This window comes from Halichoerus grypus, chromosome 13, assembly GCF_964656455.1.
Source record: "Halichoerus grypus chromosome 13, mHalGry1.hap1.1, whole genome shotgun sequence".
Taxonomy (NCBI): Eukaryota; Metazoa; Chordata; class Mammalia; order Carnivora; family Phocidae; genus Halichoerus; species Halichoerus grypus.
Window position 1 is genome coordinate 90,043,553 of NC_135724.1, and position 14,629 is coordinate 90,058,181.

Below are 14,629 nucleotides of genomic sequence, written 5' to 3' on the forward strand. Positions count from 1 at the left end.
GGGGAGCAAGGGCAGCTGCCCAGAAGTCCCCCAAGCACACCCCGGTTTTCCTGGGAACCCGGAAGACCTGGAGGCCAAGCAGAAGAGACGCCAGATTCATCTAGATCCTTGGGATTTCCAACCCCCAAATAAAGAGACCGGAGCGCAGTGCCCCCTGCGCCCAGGCTCAGGCTGCGACCTGCCCGGCCCTGCTCGCGCCCCGGACCTAGACGCACTAGGAAGCCCCCGGGGGACAGATGTCACTCACGCAGTCCCCCGGGCGCAGGAGACCACACTGGGGACAGGCCCCGTGGCTGGAGAAAGGGCATGTCATTAACGTCTCTAAGCATCTGCCAGATGGGCACTCGCTGTCGCCTCCCAGGCTGTGGGAGGTGAGAATTGGCGCTTGTCGAGCCTCTGCTGCAGCTGACCCGGCCGGGAGCCTTCCTGGGGGCAGGGCAGGGCCTCCGCCACCCACGCCCGGGCAGAAGCCCCTCACGCGGGCCCGCTCTGGCCCCAAACACCCCTCCTGACCCTCTGCTGCGGTCACTCCTGCCGCCTCCGGGTTCACACCCACGAGCCTCGAATCAAACTCAGCAGCCCCCTCCCCCCACACAGGTGTCCCCATCCTCTGGACGCAGTCCTGTCCCCTCCTCCCCAGAGTGGCAGTGACAAGAGCAGCTAGTGAGGCCTCGGAGCACTCGCTCCATCTGCAGGCCGCCTGGCCCCTTCATCCTCACAGGGACCCTGGGAGGTCGCTGGGGAGAAGTCCTAGTGCGGAAATGGGACCCGGCCGCTGGTCTGTCACACGGCCGCCAAGCCCCCGGGCTCCCCGGAGGATCCATCCGCACGATGGCCCTCCTTAGCCTTCTCGAGGACAGGGTGGCCAGGGAGCCCTCCCCCCAGCAGCTGGCCATCCCTTTATTCCCCAGACATGCAAATCAGAGCCCCTTGCATTTTCTATCAAACCCTCTTTGTCCGTTCCTTGCCTGGTGGCCCTGTCTGACCCCCGCACAGGTGAGGGAACAGGGTCTCTGCAAGAGAACGACAATGATCACACCATCCCCTTTTACAGAGGCGGTGACTGAGGCACAGAGGGTTCAAATGGCTGGCTCAGGGTCACACAGCCGTTAAGTGGCTGGTGAGGGTGGAGCCCTCGCCTGCCCCGACCCACTCCCCGGGCAATGGGGGGCTCTGTCCTGCCCTTCTCTGCTGTGCCACCCCCATCCTGGCCCCCCACTGGTCTCAGAGGCTTTTCTCTCTTTCAATCCATCCAACACGCTTGCAAGCCCATGTCACCCCAATTTCAGAAAACCAGCAAATTACCTTGTTGGGCCCCCACACTGACTTGCATGTGGCCACCTTGGGCTCCCAAATGTCCCTGTCTGGTCTCTCCTCCCAGCCTTGGCCCACACAGGCTCCCTCCATTCAGACCATCCTCCCCTCCCCTGCCCTCCCAAGAGCTACCACCTCCAGGAAGCCACCCTGACTGCTCCAGTTCGGTTATCACAGTGTCTGCGTCCCCCAGCCCCAAGAGGGCTTGATCTGAGCCAAGCCCAGTGCCTTGGGGACCGGTCTGTCCCTGCCCTCCCTGTGGGCGATGGCTCTCTAGGCTGGGCCTCCTTCTACCACATGAGCCCCGACCGGAGACCTCCGGCCAGACAGAGGGAAGAGCCAGGTTCTCAGCCAGGGTCGAGCTCCGACCTTGGGCACCCACCCCCGCCACTGTCCTGAGGGCTGCAGACCACCCCATCAGAAACACTGGGCTGTTTGCTGAGAACACAGATTCTCGGGCCGAATCCTAGACCTACAGATTCACATTCATATTCTCTAGTCCGGGCCCAAGAATGTGCATTTAGCCAACTTCCCAATGTCCCAAGACACGCGGACCTTTGCCAACCACTGTCCTTCACTTTACAGATCATATGCTGATTTCCTATTAGATCAGCTCCTCAGAGTCCGTTCAACCCAACACTGTCGCCCGGGGAGCTCAGTCAGCAACAGGGCAGGAGGGAAAAACAAGAGCTCTGTCCTTGAGGGGTTCTGTCCGATTCGGGACACGGGTAGCTCACAGTGTGTTATCAGAGACCCGGAGGAGAGAAGATGGTGAGGTAGGAGATCTCAGAAGAGGCACTGTCCCAGCTGGGTTTTGAAGTGTGTGTAGGAGTTTTCCGGAGAGATGAGGGTCCGGGGAACGGCATAGGCCTCCGTCTCAAAGATGGAACAGTGAGAAAAGCAAACAAGACTGGGGTGGAATGAACTCTTCGGGGGTTGAGGACTGGTTGATCGAGGGTGGAAGATAGGGTGGCCATGAGCTCTCCCTACACCCCCGTGTTGGGTCAGGGCCACTGGCCCGCAGAGGAAGACAGACAGAGCTGCTAGCTGGTGTTGGCTCTGCGGCCACGGAGACGGGCTGGCGGAGAGGACCATGCGCCCCCCTCCCAGATCACTCTGGTCTAACTGCGGCTGAGGGAGGTGCCACAGGATCCTGGGTGGCACCAGCATGTGTGGCCCAACCCTGGTGGCTGGTGTGGCCCACACAGGCTGCCCATGCTGGATCCCACATGGGGGCTGGCCTACGCCCCGAGTGGAGGAGGGAGGCCCGAGCCAGGACAGGACCCTTTGGTGGCCCGACACTGCCACCTGCCTGCCGGCCTCAATACTACAGCCCAGGTGCCCGGGTGAACCCTGCGGGGGATGCACGAGGCCCACTGCCACTCACAATGTCCCCAAGGCTCCACAGAACGTCACCACCAGGCCAGGCTCCAGGCCTCTCTGCTCATCTCGCCTCATGCCACAGGCTGGCAGGAGAAACTTAGGGTGATACAGAGTGTCAGGGAGGCTGGGCAGAGTCCCTGGAGGCCTTGGGCGCCTCCTCCAGCCCCGCTCCTGGGGCCCCCCAGATACACACCCTGGGGAGGTGGGGTGCCGGCCAGCCGGGGGAACTGGGCAGCAGCAGCGTGGAGCTTGGGCAGGGGATGGCAATTTCTGCCTCCAGGGGACCCTGGTTCTCTGTCCTCTGCCCACTCGAGTCCCATGGGGTCTCTACAGTGCCGAGCGTAAGGCTGGAGTCTGGTGAGGGGCAGGAGCGCCCCGGACCCGCGGCCACCCTTGCTGGCGACACATCGGAGCCTTGCCCGGCGGTTTCGGAACTGAATAAACGCTATCCCCTTGGCCAGACACATCGGCCTGTTAGCAAGCTGGCTGGGCCAGGCTGGGCTCCTCTCTGGGTATTTGGGGGTGTCTGTCCCTGGGGGGGGCCAAGGGGCCAGCACCCCTGGGCCAAGAGCCTGAGGGACAGGGGCAGGGAGGATTCCAGGACCATGACGCCCAGGCTTAGCAGGATGCGCAGAAAGAGCCTACCCTGCGGAAGATTTTGGGAGCTTCACTTTTAGTCCTAGACCCCCGTGAGGGGCAGAGAGCCCACCTCCCGAACACCTCAGAGCTCCCAAGGGTCCCAGAGACCCAGGGCCGCCCCCAAGAGCAGACCCTGGACTGGGCATGGCAGCCGGCGGCCTTCCAGCCATGTGCATCCCTGGCTGCCGGCTGTCCACACGTCGGGCAGGCTCTCTGCAGACGGGACTCTGCAGACCGAGCCCGGAAGGGACACAAGTCGGTGGCCCCTCAGCCCACAAGGGGGGCCGACCCTGGCTCTGCCGGGCTGCAGGTTCTCGGACTTCTGCTTGAGAAGGGGGTGGGCACGACGTCCACATTCGGGCCAGTGACGCGTGGTGGTGGCTGATAGGTGGCCATTTGGCTCTTGGCTGCAGGGGGCCCTGAGGCCAGGCCAGAGCGGGGGGGAGGGGGAGGAGCCCTTACGGGTGAACAGGCAGCGGGCACCCCCCGAGGGCCCACCGCACACACCCGCACACGTGCAGGGCGGGCAGACAGCATGGTGGGCAGTGAGACCTCCCGAACGCCTTTCCAGAATCAGGCACCCAGCCCGGCAGTGCGGGCTGGGATTTGCCCCAGGGACCCAGGACCGGGCGAGAGTCTGGAGGACACGGCACGGGCCAGGGTGGCAGACGAGGTGGCCGCAGGGGGGTAAGGAGCAGGCGAGGGCCAACAGCCTCTGTCCGTGGCCTGACAGCCGGGCCTCGCTCGTCAGGAACACGGGAGGCGAAGCGCGGGGCGCCTTTCGGGGACACCTTCTGCCAAAGCTGCAAGCGGCCGCAGCTTGGTGGCTGTTTCAAGACCCGGGCAGGTGAGACTTGTTCTCCCTTCTGCCTCGTATTCAAAGAAAGCGGTGACGGCCGAGGGTCTGTTTCTGAGCACGACGTTGGCAGGAATGGAGTGGAAGGTACTCAGCGGGGACGAACTGATGGTGACCATCTTGAACACGACTGCGGTGCTCTCTCCGTGGGTGTGGGGGCGGGAACCCCCCCAGGTGTGCGTGTCGGGCGCCCTAGCCAGGTGTGCGAACTCGATACCGTCCGCTCACAGGTATGAATGTCCGATGCTCTCAGCACGGGTGCGACTGTTCGAGCCCCTCATGGTGACATTCTTACCGTGGATGGAAATACTCACCTGCAGAGGGGACGCGTCTGGTGCGCTGCGGGGGGTGTTTCCTTGCCCCTCCAGGGTCACACTCCTGCTGTCCCCCGAGGCCCCAGGCACCCGCCCTCCTGGCTGCCCAGGCCGAGGGAGAGAAGAAGCCTTTGTAACTTGAGTATAATTTGCTTTTTAATGAGAACAACGTGTGTAAATGACAGAACGCCACCGCCGTGCGCAGATGGCGGCCACAGAATACCCATCAAATTCATTCTGCCCAAGGAAGGGGGAGAGGATGCAGGGGCGCTCACCCCCCGCCCCCCTCAGTCCTGCGGACGATGGGGTCACTGGCTGGCGGCCTGCACACGCCTCTTGAACGGGAAGCAGAGATCGAAAGCACAGCAGCAATAATACTGGGTAAAGTCCTTCCTTGCGTAAAACATCTGAATTAATTCATTGAAGGTATCAAAAATATACCCTGTAAACCAATACATCATTTACACCTGCCTTTCCTTCCCACCGCTGCGGCAACGCTGTGTGAGACAAACAGTCCAGTTCCTTGGAGCGTCCGCTCGCCCCAGACCGCACCTGGCCCTTTCGCCCGCCCATCCGGCCCAGCTGGGTCTCCCGCAGTCTCGCTGACCGGGGCAGTCCGTGGAGACCGGGACGAGAGCGCTGGGGGCTGGACAGGGCCCGTGTCCGTCTGTCCAGAGCGAGAAGCGGAATGGGGACGGAGGGAGGGTGCGGGGGCTGCTAGCTCAGTTTAGACTTTGGTTCCAAATGTGTTAAGGGGGGAGGCAGTGGCGTGGGAGGTGCGTGGTCATCCTGCTTTGGGTCCCTGGCCGCCCCGGCTACGTGCGTGTGGCCACCACACGCCGCCGCGCCCCCTCCCCGGCCCCTCCCCTCCCGAGCACCAGGTAAACATCCCCTGAGTAAGGTCACTGCACAGGACCAGCCCGGGGCGGGAGTCGTAGTTAAGGCTTTAGACAGGCAAGGATGCCGGCTCTGGACGGACGGACTGACGGGCGCGCAGGCAGACTCAGGGGCTCCTTCCTCAGTGGGGGGAGTCGGCGGCTGCCCCGCTCCTTGCCCGGCTGCTCTGGCCACTCGCTGGGCCCCGGCGCCGCCCCCCACCCCGTTCTGACAGTCACTCGCTGTCGGAGAGCGTCTCATACTGCGAGCACAGCAGCGGCTTGGGCTCCTCGTCCCAGGCATGGTGGGGGCCGGCAAGGGGCCCGCTGCCCGCGGGGAGGCCAGGTGGGGGGGGGGAGGCCATGACACCCGCCTGCAGCCGCATGATCAGGGGGTTGTAGGGAAATGGCGTGGAACCTGCCGGAGTGACCAGGAGAGACCGTCAGGAGGCCCCCGTGAGCTGCGGACCCCCCGATGGGCCCACCCATCTACCACACTGGGGACTGGGCCTTGGCCCCCCCCCCCCCCGGTCTGGCCACTGTCCCAACCGCTCCTAACTCCTGCGAAGTTCCTCAAAACTGCTCATCGCTCCTCACCGATATCGTGACCTGGCCACCTGGGGCCTAGGCCAGTGGGGGCCTCTTGGCCATTTCTGCCCTTGCCCCTTGGCCCAGGGCTCTCCTGAACCTACGTCAGATCAGGCATGTTCCCACTTACAACCCCCCGGTGGCTCCTCGCGCTCACCAAGAAAACCTGGCTCCCCGCGACCCGCCAAGCCTGTGGGATCAGCCCCCTCTTCACTTCCTGAACCCTCCCCTTCTTCTCTGGTCAGGGCCAGAGGCCAGCTTCCCCGGACAGCCCTAAGCACACCCTCTCTCTCCACCTGGGCCCTTCGGCAGTTTTCTTAGAAGAGGCCAGACCACGAACACTGCACGCAGTAGGTGCTCGAGCACCCCACCCCCCCCGACTCCCGATGACCCGTGCATCCGGGGGGCTGACACCCAGCGGGCCCACGCACTCCCCACTCCCCGATGCCCACCTGCGGACGAAGGCCGGTCCTCCCACACGCGGTTGGTGAGTGGGGTCCGGCGGTTACAGTCCCCCTCCGAGTGCACTGAGGAGACCGAGGGTGGCCGGTCCCCAGACGCCAGGCCTGGGGCCGGGGACTTGGCTTTTCGGCTGCTGGGTCTGCCAGAGACTTTGGCCTTCCCGCCACCACCTGCAGGGGACACACAGGAAAGGGCCACGTTGGGACTGCGAAGACAGCACTCACATGGTGAGGGTGGGGGTGGGTGAGGCCCCGGCTGCTTGCCTCTCGGGTCCCCACGGAGGGGGAGGACAGCAGCTCGACCCCGCCGGGATGCCGAGGAGATCGACCAGATGGACAGATCCAGCCCTGGGCCCGAACCAGAGGTGGGTTTCTACTAGGGGAGTGAGTTTAACTATTTTCAAAGGCCCCTCAGGCTGCCCTGAGGCCCACCTACCCACCCAGTGGCCGATACCCCGAGCATGAAGCCTCAGGCCTCTGGCTTGACCCTGACCATTGCCCCAGGACTGTGTCGGGGCTGGGAAGGCTGTAGGCCCTCTGCAGAGAAGCCGGGACCCCTGAGGCCAGGCCTGGGCCCCCACTAAGTCCAGAAACTTCCTGGGACCAGACTGTCAGGTCAGACAAATGGGCCCGAGGTCTCCTTGCTCAGATATGCAGTCTTGATCAGGGACCTGGGGCAGAGGGGGAGCCGGCCCCTCTGCTTTCCCGACTCATCTGAGTTTGGGGCTGGCACACAGATTCGGGCGTCCGCCCCATCCAGTCCCAGGCCAGCCAAGGTCACACACGATGGCCCCAGCAGATGTTGGACCCACGGGCCTGGCTGTCAGGAAGGGTCACCCTGATCCACACAGAGGTGCGTCCTTGCTCTAGCCTGATCTCCTCTAAGGAGACACAAAATGGGCCCGGACGTGGGCATCCCGGGGACCTGTGTCCAGCAGGGGAGGAAGGCAGGGCAGGGCTCGGACAGCAGTGAGTGTTTTTAGAAAAGCAGCAGCTCCTCTGGATATAGTAGGCAAGGGGAGGGCCAGGGCTGTGCCCGCCCAGATGGGGATTGGCCAACTCCAGACCCACGTCAAACACGCACAAAAATAAAGTCACAAGCTCCAAAGCTGGAGGGGGTTGGTCAGAGGAACGCGGAGGCACAAGATTAAGGACACCGGGATGGGGACAGACGGGGCGGGTGGGACTGGAGGACCGAGGCGGGGGAGGCCTGCAGACCTGGCGAGGTGAGTGCGTGTTCGCTCCGTCCGTCAGCAGCGGTTATGGGTATAGCAGCGGGCAGGCTGGCACTGGCATTCAGAGGGTTAAAAGCATTGGCGCTGAGCGGGGGCTCCTCCCACTGATCATATTTACCCATGAGCGCCTTTCTAATAATGGCCTCCAGCCCCATGTTGGTGCTGGCATGCTCCTGCACCGCCTGGCTTCTGCAGGTCATGAGGCCTGGGAGAGAGACACACACAGGGGCCGGGGGGCCGGAGGGACAACGGAGAGAGGGAGAGAGAAGCGGGGGGGGGGGGGGAGGAGAGAGAATACACAGTGAGCACATTTTGGCAAAGCAACATGTTTCTCCATTTCTCTAACCCCCCTTATTTTCCTGCAGCTTGGTGATGGGGTGGGGGCCCCCCTCGGACTCAGGCCCTGGGGTTTGGGGGTTTGGGAGGCGAGATGACCACCCCCCAGTCTCTCTCCTACTCTGCCCTCTGGGAAATCAGAAGCCCCTTCGCCCCCCCTACCCCCCGAAATCCCAGCTGGGGCTGCTTCTAAGATTCCAAGTGGCCTTGAAGAGGGAGTTGGGGAAGGTGTGTGTGCGCGCATGCGTGTATGTGTCCGGGGCGGAAGTCAGAGGGGGACGCCCTGTTTGGGGAGACACAGCTGGGAAACCAGGTCAAGCCAGAGCTTGGTACTGGGTGTGGGGGGTCCACCCTGGGTCCCGGGGCTGGTGGGGGCTGAGGAAGAGACTGGGAGGGAAGGTGACCCCCTCGAGGTCTGGGACCCTCAGTGCCCGCAACCCCCCCTGCCCCCCAGCCCCCCAGCCCACGCTGGGCCTAACTCTCCTCCCCCAGCCTCTCCCCTGCCTGCCCGGGAGCCACGAGGAGAGAGAGGTGCAGAGACGGACGGTGAGGTGGGGGTCGTAGCCATGCAGTTACTGTGCGTGCGGGGGACAGGGCAGAGCTAGAGACACTTGCATGACCGCCCCCAGCCCGGCCACCTCGTCACGAAGTGGTCCAGTCAACAAACTGGTCCCCGACAGACCCCTGCAGACACCCGCTATGTCGTAGCCACGTGAATCCGGCCTTTTTCATTCACCAGATGTTCTGTCCCTTTCTTGTTTTCTTGGGGATCGTTCTGGGGACTTCCACAAACCCCGGGGATGTATCTCTTCTCCACATTTTTGCTAAACCAGACCTTGCCCACGAAGCTCAAGCCCCCTCTGCCTGTTGTCCTCGGGCAACGTCTGCATGGATTTTAAAACTGGCACTCCGGCCAAGGGTCTGGAAAGCAGGCGGCCGGCGGGCGGGGCTTTCTGCCCCCCAGCTCGTCCGGGGACTACATGGACTCTTGGCCGCTTTGAGAATCACGCTTCAGGCAACCATTTGCTCCCTGCATTTTGTTTTTCTTTTCTTCTTTTTAGCTCCAAACTTGGTCACAGCCGGGCACACGCTCTCTCCACCTTTTTAGCTGTGTCTTGGCCACATTTCACCAGCACTTCAAAAAAATAAATAAATAAAAGGGGGGAAAAAAAAGGTATTTGTGATCCTCCACACTAAGAAAACAGTGCAGAGTGGAAGAGATGATGTGACGGGTATAGGCCGCAGTGGTTTCTTGGTAGATCAGCATCTAGGGATCCCAGATGTTCCCGAGCCTTCCACCCAAGGTCACGGGTGCGCGATCGGATGGTGCCGGCAGGAAGGAAGCTTGACCACCTCCAGTTACAGAGGCAAAGTCTGACGGGGGGCTGAGCAGCAGAGACCGCGGCCTGTGGACACTCTGTGTGCGTGTAAACTGCTTACAGAGAAGTCGAATAGGATGCACATGGACGTCTCAGCACAGATCTTCATCGCAGCGCTGCGTGAATTTCTACGGACCTATGTGCCTATGTGTCCACTGCCTGAGTTAAGAACTGCAAAGTTCCGGAAACTTTCATTTCTAACCATCTCGTTGGTTCGACCAAATTGTCTCCTCCCTGTTGTCCGAGGCTCAGCGATGGCCCCTGGATCTAGTCTCCGGGTAGACAGGCGAGCACCAGTTGAGACCCCCACTTGGAGGCCCTGATGACCCTTTGATAAAATCCAATGGTTGTCTTTTGCTCACCACGTTCCCAGGGCTCAAGGCCCTCTGATGGCCCCCGGGAAGGCTAGCCCATCTGCCCTCAGCTCCGCTGGCCTCAGACACCCCACTGAAGGCCCAGGGCACAGAGCACACAGCCCTGCAAACGACCCCGGGACCCCCCGGACAGGGTCTGCCCACGGAGGCGCCAGTCCCAGCTCTGCTCTGTGCTCAGTCTCTTCGTGCCAGACTTCGGAAGGCGAGTCCCTAAAGCCCCACCCCGGTCTTTCCATGCAGCAGCAGAAACACACAGTGTGGCCCCTACCAGCGACTGGGGACCCAACCCCGAGGGTCCCCCAAATCCCAAACATCACAGCAGGCTCAAGTTTTAGTTTAAAAATGCATGTGAGTTTTCACCCATCTCTGTAATACATCTTCGTTGTTCCCCCAGCTGGTTCGAATTTTTGAGTAAAATGGGTGTTCTCTCTATAAAAGCGCTCACGTGGACCCTGAGTGAAGGCCATGCACACCAAGCACACGCCCATGCCCCTCCGTCCACACTCAGACCTCCACCTGAGGCCCCGGCAGAGAGCTGGTGTTTCCAGATAGCTGTGTGTGCCCCTAATTCTGTACTAAACACACCAGGAGGCCTTGACGTGTAATTCTAACGCAGACTCTTGGCAAAGCTTCACCAGCCTTTTGTGCGAGTCTGTGTCCCCACTGCTAGGTTTGCGGAGTCCAGAGGGAATTACACATTTGAACTAAGAAAGGCCTCCCATCCACATGACTATGGCTGGGGTGAGGGCCCCAGTGACCTCCCAGGCCACACTCCCTGAGACTCCTTCCAGATCCCACACACCAGCCTAACCTCCCCAGCGTGCAGCCACGAGGGGGGCGGGGGAGCGGGGAGGGGGCTGGTGGCCGTGGAACCCAGGCTGGACCGTTACCTGCTCCGGTGATGGCGGGCATGTTGAAGATCTCTGTCCCGGGCTGGCCGATATCTGGAGGGGCAGGTGACAAGATGGGTGAGGCCTAGGGGCCCACAGGTCCTAGGAAGTCACCAGGCAACACCCCCCACCCCCATCCTCAGTCTGGGCTAGGCAAGGTGCTTCAGTGCACACAGACTCAGCAGGGCTGGAGAGTCTGCATCTCTAACCAGCCTGCTGGGGCTGCCGACCTGCTGGCCCACGGGCTGCACTTGGCAAGGCTCCGGAGGGACCAGACCAGGCCGGGGATTACCCGCAAGGTTGCTGCTCCAGCCCCAGGAAGTGTCTGAAAAGCCTCTGCAATGCCCCCAGACTTCCCCCAGCTAACGAGTCCCGGCCGGGCACTGTGGCAGGTTCTTCCTGTGCTATGATCTGCTATGTGCCAGGCCCTGTGCTAAGGGCGGGGGAGCGAAGTTAGGATTTACATCCAGGAGCCACATACATGGGGGGAAAAAGTCGCGAATACGATGAGCACTGTGAGCTAGGGACATGCAGGGCTCTTGGGTGGGCAGGCCCCCACTCCCTGGTACCCAGCATGGGCTTCTGCACAGAGCCGCTCATGCAAGGATTCACCGTGCGCCCACCACGTGCCTAGTGCCGCGCCCTGTACCAGCCAGCACCGACAGCGAAGGGACAGCCCTCCTGGGGCTCCCTGAATGCGGGGCAAGGGCCGGGGGAGAGGGGGCCGGCAGGCCCACCTGGCTTTAGGAAGTACCCTGTGTGTCCTAGCGCCGTGCTGGCTCCCAGCCCCACAGGGGCCCCTGCTTCCCGGGGGCGGGGCGCCACTTACTGTACTCTGGCTCGTTCCGGTTGTGGGTGTTCAGCTTTTTGTTGATCTCCTGTTTCTTGGATTTGACCATGGCGGAGTTGCTCTCGGTCAGTTTGCTGAAGAAGGCCGGCGGCTGACTGGTGTTGCCTGGAGACTTAGAGCCCATCCTGCTGCGAAGATCAGATTCCCCAGGTCAGTTTGCTCAGTGCTGAGCTTGCACACCTTCGACAATGGGGCACTCATTACCTGACCTGCCTTAGAAATTCAGAACCAAGCTTCTCCTACCCCTCGCCTACATCCTTCATCTGTCAAGGACCACGTCTCCTGCAATCTTCTCTGTAGTTCACCTATCCTTGGGCTCAGGCTGTCTCTGGAGAGCCCCAGCTGCCCTGATGGGTCATCGTGGTCTATGTGCAATAGCCCAGCCCCTTGCAAGGGGCCTCAGGAACTGGACATGCACTCGGACCACGTCTTTTCCCAAGGCCCACGGACCTGGCTTTTTTCTCTGTCTCCATCTACCTGATCGGTCGAGCACATTTAGCTCATTATTTCTCAGGTCCTCAGCAAGTGCCGGCAATAGGGGCCTGGCTCGAGACAAGACACCTCAGTCCAAGGCACGGGAAGCTGCCAGAGGTCCCTCAAGCTGGGACATCTGCTTAGCAGGCCTGAGAGATCTCAGTCACACACTAAAGCCCTTGTCAAGCCCCAACTGCACAGCAGGGGACCGAGGCCATGAGTGGCCAAAGGGGCCGAGTCTTGAGCATCCCGGGGGGAGGGTGGGATGCCATGGAGGTACCTGGGCTCCGCCTGCTCCCCGTCCCGGTACAGCAGCGGGTACATGGCGCTTCGGGGATGCCCAGGCTCTGCCATGCCCTCCGGTGGGGACACGGGTTCGATAGCATCCTCACTGCTGCCCAGGGCTGACGTCTTGTTTGGCTCTGGAGACCTGAGCGGAGAGAGGTCCCCGCCGCGGTCAGAGTTCAGTGCTCTCTCCTCCAAAATGACACAGGGATTCCACTCCCCTCCCAACCCTGCCCTGTTCTACGTCAGAGCTCAGCCACTCTTCCTACAGAGGGCCGGAGGGCTGCTATTCCAGGCTTTGGGCACCACGCGTGGTCTCCACTGTCATTTCTTCTTTTAGGACCTTTAGCTCCTGGACTGCAGGCTGGATTTGGCCCATGGCTGGTAGCTGCCCCCTGCTGCCCCCCAGGCCAGGGACCCCACTGTCCCCCTAAAGACGTCCTGCTGTCTTCCTGCCCTTGTGCCTCACCCGTGCGGCGCCCCCTCGAGCTGGGGGCCTCCCCCCGCCCCAGCGCTCCTGGGGGACCCAGAAGTGTGTGTGTGTGTTATCTGCAGGGAGGCTGAGCACACAGCTCTGGCTCGAATCCCCGCTCTGCCACTTGCGGGCTGCATCCCTGGGGGTAAATGAACTCGCTTCGCACCTCAGTACCTTCATCGGTGACACGGGGACAGCACTGCCTGTCCTCGCTGGGCTTGCGCCGAGAACCCCGGCTAACACGTGGGAAGTACTTAGCTTGGTGTCTGGAGCCCACGCAGTGTGGTGCACAATCAGCTATTACCCACCAGCGCTGTGGCCTTGAGCAAGCTCCTCCATCCCCCCAAGCCTCAGTTTCTCATCTGTGCCACGAGAAGTGGCCCTTGCACTTGCTCAGCCCTCCCACAGCAGCCACAGAATGAAGGCCTCCGAGCAGCTGAACGGCAAGGTCACCCCGCCCCCAACACTTACCTCTTGCCCCCTTCACTGTGGGGCGAGCCACGAGCCGGGGCGCCGTGGTCCGGGGGCGGGAGGTAGAGGTCGCTGGGTGGGCGGCGGAGGTCCAGGACGGGGCAGCTGGCTCCAGGGAAGGAGTAGAGGGGGGCAGGGAGGGGCGCGCTGAGCTGCTGTGGGTGGTGGCGAGTGTAATCCTGCGTGATGACCTCCTGCAGGCCAAAGGTCGGGGCAGAAGTGCAGGGTTAGGCCACAGCCATCCCACCAGAACCTTCTGAGTGGACAAAGGCTGCTGAGCTTTGGAGATAGAACCGGGCCTGGCTCTTGGCTTCCCGGGTGCTTCAGGCGTGCCTACAGCAGCCTCAGCGTCCCTGTGTGCGCAGGGCGGTGGCCCTGGCCCGAGGTCTCAAAGTGGTGGCCCGTGGATGCGTCAGATTCCACCGGCCAGTGTACATGAGATGTGGATCGTGGACCCACGCACCCTGGGCTCCATCAGCTGATGAGGGAGCGGCGACCATGCCTGAGTTTGAGACTCTGGGGCCCCTGGCATGGCTTGCCCTTGCCAACCCCTACATCCCGGGTCTGGGCCACCAGGACTCAGTTTATCCTCAGAGCCAAGAGGCTGTGTGTGACCCTCCCCCTCCCTTCCCTGGGACCTCGTCCCGGCCCAGGTTCAAAGGCGATGAGGAGGGAGCAGAGAAGGGGTAGTTACACTGATGTGCTGTGCCAGGGTGACCACCCTCTGGTGACCTTTGACCCCTGGGGTGGTCTGGAGCAGCGGGCTGGACGAGGACTGGCTCTCGGGCAGCGGCCGCAGGTGTGGGAGGTGGGCAGCCTCTCCGCCCAGCTTGCCGGGGCCTGCAGGCAGAGCAGAGAGGGTCAGCTGTGGGGGCCGGGGGGCTGAGGCGTGGGCCTGGCTGGGGGGCTGTCACTGAATCCCAGCTCTGCCCTGAGCTGGGGGGGGTGGGGCCCATCTCCCCCCACCCCGCCCGCCTCTGGCTGTCTCGATTTTCCTACCTGCACGATGGGGCAACGACGATCCTTCTCTCATAGGGCTGTGGTAAGTGGGGTGCATGGGGTTGCAGGGGCGGGGTGGGGCCCTACCTGGCTGCTTGTGCCGCAGGTCCCCCTCCAGGTGGCTCTTGTCCAGCTCCTCGAGGTGCTTGGGGAGCCCCTTGTCGTGGGTCAGGCTGGGCGAGCTCACAGGGCTGACGGGCTCCACCCCGTCAGGGCTGTAGCTGCCACCGTGATAACCTGCAGTGGGCAAAGCCCCAGGTCAGGCCAGCGCCGGGACCCGGGGCTGCGGCCGCCCCTCCTGGCCCGCCCTCCCATGCTGGCTGGGGCCCCCAGGCCGGAGGGGGGCTGTGGGCAGATGGAGAGAGGGAGCGAGCCAGAGCAGGGGCTGCTGCCCGGCCAGGGGTGGGGGTGCACTGAGAGAGGAGAGAGAT

At 62.6% G+C, this 14,629-nt stretch overlaps 1 protein-coding gene across 21 annotated transcripts in view; it reads right to left on the minus strand.

Annotated features, from left to right (window-relative positions):
- Window positions 1–4,644: 4,644 nt before the first annotated feature.
- NCOR2 (nuclear receptor corepressor 2) overlaps window positions 4,645–14,629 on the minus strand; it is a 211,888-nt gene continuing 201,903 nt past the window's right edge. For 15 of the 21 annotated variants that reach the window (XM_078061098.1, XM_078061102.1, XM_078061100.1 and 12 more), the window contains 9 exons: window positions 14,286–14,435; window positions 13,894–14,039; window positions 13,200–13,393; window positions 12,249–12,398; window positions 11,474–11,622; window positions 10,645–10,698; window positions 7,649–7,870; window positions 6,422–6,601; window positions 4,645–5,799 (listed from right to left, as the gene is read on the minus strand). In XM_078061098.1, coding sequence (XP_077917224.1) covers window positions 5,618–5,799; window positions 6,422–6,601; window positions 7,649–7,870; window positions 10,645–10,698; window positions 11,474–11,622; window positions 12,249–12,398; window positions 13,200–13,393; window positions 13,894–14,039; window positions 14,286–14,435 — 1,427 coding nt within the window. In that variant the 3' untranslated portion in view covers window positions 4,645–5,617. The remainder of the gene's footprint in view (window positions 5,800–6,421; window positions 6,602–7,648; window positions 7,871–10,644; window positions 10,699–11,473; window positions 11,623–12,248; window positions 12,399–13,199; window positions 13,394–13,893; window positions 14,040–14,285; window positions 14,436–14,629) is intronic. The other 6 variants (XM_078061106.1, XM_078061112.1, XM_078061109.1 and 3 more) reach the window with 4 other exon arrangements.